This window comes from Abrus precatorius, unplaced genomic scaffold (genome assembly GCF_003935025.1).
Source record: "Abrus precatorius isolate BTA unplaced genomic scaffold, Abrus_2018 Scaffold7, whole genome shotgun sequence".
Lineage (NCBI taxonomy): Eukaryota > Viridiplantae > Streptophyta > Magnoliopsida > Fabales > Fabaceae > Abrus > Abrus precatorius.
In genome coordinates this window covers 14,865,650-14,874,291 of record NW_020874417.1, presented here as the reverse complement: position 1 = coordinate 14,874,291, position 8,642 = coordinate 14,865,650, and the positions used below count along the sequence as shown (strand labels likewise).

The 8,642-nt window shown below is 32.2% G+C and overlaps 1 protein-coding gene across 1 annotated transcript; it reads right to left on the bottom strand.

The window, feature by feature from the left end:
- Positions 1–363: 363 nt before the first annotated feature.
- On the bottom strand, positions 364–4,008 carry LOC113872484 (uncharacterized TPR repeat-containing protein At1g05150-like). The gene has a single exon (XM_027510072.1). It carries the CDS (start codon positions 3,341–3,343, stop codon positions 932–934), a length of 2,412 nt encoding a protein of 803 aa, XP_027365873.1. The 5' UTR covers positions 3,344–4,008; the 3' UTR covers positions 364–931.
- Between the last annotated feature and the right edge of the window lie 4,634 nt (positions 4,009–8,642).

Genomic DNA, 8,642 nt, shown 5'->3' with positions numbered 1-8,642 from the left:
ATATTCTCACGTCAGCATTTTTCATGCTGCATCCTATTCACATGAACATTCTCATTATTCCCCAACCTGTGCTTATTGCTCTTGTGGATCGGACATGCCTTCTCGTTGCTAAGGCTTTTGGTTTAGCACATCAAACTCCACTACTAATCTCATTTTAACTTAACAACCCTTCCATTTCCACCATTTTTTGCTTTTTACGAACCTTTATATTTATTTAAGATCACAAATCAAACAATAACATTTTATTTCAATATTAAATAACTTCCGCAGAGAATGTGTTACAAATTAAAAAAAATCACGTCATTATTTGATTTGAGAACTTCATATCAATAACATAAAGAACTTGATCAGAGGTTAGTATATTTTTCTGCACTAGATTCAATTGCAACAAAATTTCTGTAAATTCATAATACAAAACCGCAAAGGCCCAGTACACAAAAGTGTAAATGTAAACCAAATTAACCATATAAAAACAAATGACAGTTGAAAGAACAGTTAAATGTACTGTCAAATTAACATTGAAATGAAAGAAAAACCATGAATGTATTGTACTCATGATACTTGAAACGTACAGGCAAAATCTAACACAGTTAGGAGGACAACTCTTGAAAAATTAATCACTCCTCCATTGAACATTAGACAAAGGTTTGTCAAAGAAAAATGCTTCATACACAACAGCAAGAAGCGATAAAGAAGCATGATCAACACAAATGTTTGTCACGGATGGGGTTAAGGTTTTACAATATCTATAAACAGTTACTAAAACAGTGAAGAACCCCCTGAAACAGTTATTAGACAAAAGGGCCAAAATGCAAAATGCCTGGTGAATGCATGAGCTAGATATGTCACACTGAAAAGCTAGGATAAACAAGATGGGATAATACAAGATAGTAGAACAAAAAATCAAAAGACAAAAATTGAATGCTACTATCTACTGTTCATCGCGGGAATGCAAATTAAAGCACGTACATTTGTCTTTCATGGCTTCCCCTTCACTTCCATATTCCTTAAACCTGTACTCTTCCTGCTTAAATGAAGCAGGCACCTTTCCCTCACTGTAGCATTGGTTACACAAACTAAAATGAGATTTTGTCTCCTTAAACCGAGAACCAATAATTGGGTACCGGCAAACTACGCACACGGTGTTGCCATGCCGGTTTCTATCCCCCATTTCAAGCTTCAGTAGAGTGGGCATGATACCAAAACCCCAATCTGGATCATCAAACATTACTAGAAACTCGGAGAAAGACACCATTGAAGTGTCTGAGTCTCCTCGAACTTCCATTAATTCACTAACCCCTTGGGAAGGAAGATAAACGGCCCTTAACAACTTGATGTATATAGTGGCATCAACTTTCTTAATATTAGCACCGTCTTCATTCATAGGACGCCACAAAAGTGCATCAAAGGCAATCCTTTTACGTCTGTCTGGTGGACCGCCGCAAATAGGGGCGAGAATAGCATAAAACATTCCCAGATCGAGCCTGCCTGAACCACTATCATCCAAAACAGACAGAATCCTCTCATTTATCGCTTTTACAGCTCCTTGAAAAGTCTCAGGCTTCAGAAAACTGAGTAATCTGTGAAGAATTTCTTCCAAATTCGGCTTTCGAATGGACTTTTCAGGAACTCCACTTCCAGAATAGGACACCGGCACCTCTCGTTCACTCATTTCCTTCTTCAAAAGCTCCACACTGCAACGATTCAACCTGGTAACCCTCTGAAGTGCTCTGATTTGCAGGGCAGTGGCTAGTTCCTGCCTCCCAGTAGTCCTTTCTCCAACTGTCTTAAACTTGGACGGTTCAACTATGATAAACAATGACTCCCCAGAAACACCCCCATTGGCTTTGGTCTTCTTTTTCTGCAGCTGCTTCAAATGCGATATTGCGTCATGCAACTCAACCCTATTTGTCATTTTCAACGCTTCCTTCAAGGCTCTCTTTGCTTCTTCCGTCTCCCCAGCTCCGAGCAGAGACACCGCCTTGTTCAGCTGCGCTCGCCAATGGTTAGGCCACACAGCCAAAACCCTAGTATACATTTCAGAGGCCCTCTGAAACCTGCCAAGGTCCATATACAGCCCACCTAAATTGTAAAGCGCATCCACATGCCCGGGTTTCAAATCAATAGCCTTCTGAAACACTTCAATTGCCCTCTCATCCTCCCCCATGGCATGCAACGCTGAGGCCAAATCGCAATGCGCATCAGCATAATCCGGCTTCATGAAAATTGCCTCTTCCAGGGCCTTCACAGCCGCCCTATATTCCCCAACACCGAAAAGGGCACTGCCTAGAAGCTTCAAAGCTCTAAAATGCGTGGGACAAAGAATTGCCGCCTCTCTGTAATACTCACAGGCACTCAAAACCATGCCTTCGCCCTCAAGCGCAATGCCAAGGTTGACATAAATCTGAGGCAGCAAGTAAGCCCATTGGTTTCCACCGGCCTCGGCGGATTCAAGAGCCAACAAGAACTCCTCCTTGGCCTCCTTGTACCTGCCAAGAACATACAAACAGTTGCCAGCTCTAAAATGAGGCCTCACATCAACAGGTTGCAACTCACAAGCCCTCTTGAAACTAACCAAAGCCTCCTTAAACAACTGATGCTCATACAAAACCCTTCCAATTGCCATGTGTCCATCAAAAGCTTCTTCCCTTGATCTAGCACTATCAGCCCTGGCTCTCAACCCTCCCAATTCCTTCAAAAACACTGAATAATCATGCCCTGACTCCTCCCAAAACACTCTCTTCTCCGAAATCTCCGCAGAAGGCCCCAATTCTCGGGACCAACCTGCATCCGAATACGCATCAAAGTTGTCATTTTTCAATTTACCATCTTTGGATTGCTTCATCTTCAGCCTCTTCACCAGAATCTCCAAATCATCCACGATCTTCCACGTGTCGTCAAACACGATCCCATGATTTGGCGACACAGCCCACGCCGCCGTCCGCTGCTTCTTCTGCGTCTCCACGGCCATTCTCTCGTCGACAATCGACGACGACGACGCCTCAGAAGCTGCCGCAAGCGACCCCTTTGCGGCTGCGGCCTCGTCTACGTTGAGGTCGAGGCCAAGGGCGTCAAAATCGCGGTCAACGTCGCCGGCACCGTCGTCGTAGGTTCGTAAGAGACCCTCGTAGGTGAGACCCTTGTCGCCGTCGATGAATTCGCCGTAGGTTCGGAACACCTCGTCGAGAATGGCGTTGATTTGTTCGTCACTGAACTTTACCCTAGGGTTTACTGCACCAACAAGCGACGCCATTTCGTCGCGGTTGAGACCCCCGTCGCGGTTCGCGTCGAATTGCTGGAAAATTCGACGAACCTTCTCCGATCTGGTGCCCCTTGTCGCCATTTTCAAACTCAAAATCGAAGCTTGGTGGTGGGGGTGATGATGGGTCGGTGTGGGTGTGGGTGTGGCTGTGGCTGTGGTTGTGGTTTGGGGAAGCAGAAGCGAAAAAAAAAAAAACCCTAATTTTTTATTAAGTGTTTGAAATTGGAACCCCAATGAATTGTTTTAGAATCATTGGGATTGTTAGGATCTGGGTTTGGGGATGGACTCAAAATGGTTACTTGTGGTTGATGATAATGATGATGGGTGGTTGTGGGGTTAGAGTAACTCAAAGGGACCATTTCGAAAGGCCATGATTTTAAAATTAGAACCCTAATTTGTTTTTTGAATCTTTTATTGAGTTTCGGGGTTGATCCTGGGATTGGGGTTGGACTCAAAATTGTTAACCGTTGTTTATTGTTGATGACGATGATGATGGGTGGGTGTGTGGGTGGGAGCAAAAGGGCATGAATGGGACCAATTCTAAAGGCTATTATTTTTTAGGGTTTGAAATTGAAAACCCTAATTTGCTATGGAAATCATTTGGAATTGATTTGAGATTTAGCTTACACCATTAGCTGTTTATCGTTATCATCACAAGGGGATTGTCAATCTCGGCTCAGCTGTAAAGGAATTGAAGAAGAAACATTGTTCTCTTTCTCTTTACAATTTCAATTTCCTTTTTAAAAATATGTAATTATAATATTGATGGCTGTTTGATGCTTGGTGGGGCTTAATTAGTTAATTTAAGTTAACTAATGATTGTTATTGGTAATGAATACACCTGTCATGCAAGCTTTCATTTGCAAATAGAATAACAAATCTATAAATATTTTATTTTATGCCTCACATTCCACTCTTTCAATGTAATAGTTTTACACACACCAAAAAAGTAATAGTTTAAATATTTTATTTTGTTTAATCCTACTTTAAATTGGTTTATTTTATTCTTAAATAAAATGTTTATTTCTTTAAGTTTAATTCAGCTTTTAAATTTTTATTTTATTTCAATTTATTATCTTTTTCTTTAATTTTAATTTAATCTTATTTATTAATTATCACAGTGAAAGATTGTGATGATTGAAAAAAAATCATAATTTGTGATGATAAAAATATTACAATTGTCGAATAGAACTAAATTGAAAGTTGAAAAAAATTAAAATAAAAAAGGTCAAATGACCAAAATATTAATTTTAATGTACACACACAAAAGTGTATACGTTCGCCGTATATTATTTATGACAAAGCATTAACATCAATTAACATTCAAAAAGAATAAAATAAACAGTGAGTGAACATACGATAAAGATATGATAATTAAAGATAAATTCAATTTTAGTGTATTATTAGTGTTATTGATAATTTAAATATATAATAAATATAAAGTTTAAATTAGTTATTAAAAATATAATTTTTACTAATGTAATAATTTATAATTGAATGATATATATTTTAACTACTTAAATAAAAAATGAATATTTAATTATGAATAATTAATATTAAAATGTTAAATTATGTAATATTTTAAAATATTATGTAATTATAAAAAAATAAAATAAAATAATTTCACTGAATGTATTCCTTATCTAATCATGCTAAGAAGATAAAATTGATAAAATCCAAGATTTGGGGATTTAATTTTTCACTGAAATTTTTTATCATTTTTATCTCCTTGAAATGATCAGATAAAGAATATATAAGGAATACATTCAGTGAAATCTTTTTTTATTTTATTTTTAATAATTACGTAATATTATATATATTAAAAAGGAAAAACCAAGCTTCTAATTTCTCTGTTCTTTTGAAGCATCCAAGAGTTATTGTCTCAACATGTGATGTGACCCTATTTTCTGGTATTAGTTCCATTAATTTTACCTTTTTTTGTTCGAATTATCTACGTTTCTGCTGTACTATTTGATTCACTTTTCTTTTTCTACTGTTATTCCAGACAAAGATCATTATTACCAACAGTAATAAGACTATGCTGCTGAGTCCAGATGTAAGTATATAACCAATTACATTTTAATGTTATCAATTGCAAAAGGTTATTATTCTGGTATAGTGGACGCAGAATGTAAAGATATTTGGACTAATCATATAAATTTTACTTCCATGTTGACCTATAATTAACATAGTTAATTGTGATTAGTAAGACTAAATCAGCAGTTTATTGACAAAATTAACATCGAATTTAACACTGAAGCATTATTTCTAATATCAAGAAAATTATGTATCATCAAGGCAAGTATATTCTTAGTTACCTGAACCTCAAATAGGACCAACATAAACTCATCTCAATCAGTTAGCATTAATTGCTCATGTAAGCAAGGATTTAGAGGGCAACCCATTCTATTTGACATCATCAAATCAAGTGACGTAAGTGTAAAGGTGCACTTCTAAAATTCAAAAAAGCTCACATCCATAAAAGAGAAATGACTTTAAACCTCAGGTATATGATCTTCACTGGCCAAAGCTTTGACCAACTTAAAATTTGGAGTGTTTTTCATAAGAACATTTTTTTAACAAAATCTCCACCGCATAAGCAAGTTGAAAACCGCCACCTGAACGGTTCTAATTCTTACCATAAATTCCAAACCTTGGAATTTACAATGGAGAATGGGTGTCTTGCAATGGCTAGAGATGTGAAGGAACGAAGACATGTTTGCAAATAACGTGTGGTGTTAGATAAGCATCACATATCTATGGTTAATCAATCATGTTAGCCAAAATCAGGTAAAAATCAAAATCAAATCATTAATCAACTATAGGAATTCAAATTCAATTTTTTACAATATTAAAACCAAAACCAAAACCGATGACAAGTAAAATTATATATATATATATATATATATATATATATATATATAAATATATATATAAATATCGTATCAGTTGTCATACTAATATAAATTTAAAAAAAAATTATACTCAATTTAAACTTTATATTTAACAATGTCTTTTCAGAAAAGAAAAATTAACTATTTTGTTACCACAACGACATTTTCTTTCACTATTTTTTTCTCACGCACCTTTGTGTTTTTGTGTTTTTCCTTGTTTTTGCCTTTTTGGTGAGTGGTGTTTCGGGAGTTCTGTAAAAGGCTTAAAATATCTTGGCGTTATTCTGTAACAATTACAAAGTAAATATTTATCTATCAAAAGACATTATTGACGCCATGATACTATTTAAGAGTAAATATATAATAAGATGGTTCTGACAAAAAAAAAAGTGACACTCTGTCGAATATGTCAATTTACTTATATTTTATATTTTATTGAAATTAATTGATTTTTTAAAACATTGTGTATAATTTAATCTACAAATATATTAATTTTATTTACATTTTATTTTTTTACTTATACTTTTGTGAAAAATATCAAAATATATGTAAGTTAACACATTTAACAATTAATTTTACAAAATAAAATTTTCAAAAATAAATAAAATATCACTTTAAAAAGTCAAATTATACGACTCTACCGTTTAATGAGTACCAATGACGAAAACAACAAATAAGAGAGAGGAATTTTGATTGGAGAAGAATATTAATAATATTTTTAATTCTGTATCTAAGTTTTGTTTTTAGGTGCATACGCAGATTGATTTATTTTAAAAATAATTATATATTTTTTATAACTTTGAAAAAATATAAATAAATTATTATGTTTTTAATTTAAAAATATAATAATATTATTGATTTTATTACTTCAATATATTTAAAATTTCTATATGAAATTTTAATTTTTAATTTTTTAAATTTAATATTTGTGTTCTTGATAATAACATGATCCTATAAATAAATAATGTAAATTTTTTAAGTTAATCATATTATTAAGAGGAGTGAAAATATAAAATTGAAAAAATTAGACATTAAAATTAAAATGAATAAAACCAAAGTCTTAAAAATACAAAAATAAAAACATTGTTATACTATTAAGTTTTAAAATAAAAAAACAGAAATTTTAGTCAATGGAATATTGTGATAGGCCAAAAGTAATAAAAATCTAACATGAAAACAAACAAGTGGAGGTATTTACAAAGCATGTCCACATTTGGAAACCAAAAAATATAGATACCCTAAGGTTGGTGACCTGGCTTTTTATTTAAATAATATAAATTTAAAAATAAATTCTTTATTTATTATAATTTTTAAACTATTTTTCTGTTTAAGACTGAATATGCTATGTGACACATATTTTATCAATATAACTTGTGAAAGTCTGTAATTTTTATTTTTTTAAATTAATTTTGTTACAAAAAATTGTGAAATAACAAGATGCTGCCATGTGTCATCATATCATCTATTTCGTTATAAGATAAACAAATTAAAAACAAGTTTATCATGGATAGGAGAAAACTTTCTAAAGATGTCACATGTTACTTTATGATGTATTTTATCGTAAAAGTGGCACAACTTGTGGTGAATTGACACATGGCACGAATATGGTGGATTGTGCGAATATTATGGAGAAACTTGCAAGCATTCAACCTCTTATCCAATGGACATTTTCATGTAGGTCATAGGTCATATGCTTTGACCAAAATATTTTGCTATATATATATATATATATATATATATATATATATATATATATATATATCAAATGTACCTTTCAGTTGATTCAATTTGAAGAAGAAATTTTGAAAGGCTTACAAAATTAGTTTTATTTAATTTTTTTTATAATTTGTTGTTAATTTAATTTAAAAGTGTGATATTAGTTATTGTTGATTATTTTGAATTAATTAAGTAAATAACTTAATTATTTAGTGAATGATTATAATTTTTTAAATTTTAATTTTAGAAAAATAAATAATGTATTAATTAATTTTTATTTGTAAAAATACAGCATAAGTGGAATTGTTATTATTATAAATTGGAATGGTAAAATCTATGAAAGAAATAAAAATTTGAGTTTTGAAGGAAATAAGAAAGTGATTCAAATAAAACGAAGAATAAATTTTGAAACATTAAAAAGAAAAATTTATTTGAAACATAATCTTGGTCATAATCAAGTTATTTATAGATTAATTTCATATTTTTTATTGATGAAAATGGTAGACCATACACAGCTTTGGATATATGTGATGATGAAAATATTGATTGCATGATAAGTCCATATAATCAACAAGGTGGTGAAACTATTATTAAATTATATGTAGATGTCGCTGTTGGTGGAAGTTCATCAATTCTGTTGTAGATAGTGGATTTAAATTTATCATTTTCACAAAAAAATGATATAAACCTTGTCAATTCTGATTATTACCAAGGTAAACTTGATATTTACAAATTGTTTTATTAATATATTTATTTGTTAAATTTAAATT

Coding starts and splice junctions, on each gene's coding strand:
- LOC113872484 (XM_027510072.1), bottom strand. CDS start 3,343: ATGGCGACAAGGGGCACCAGATCGGAGAAGGTTCGTCGAATTTTCCAG.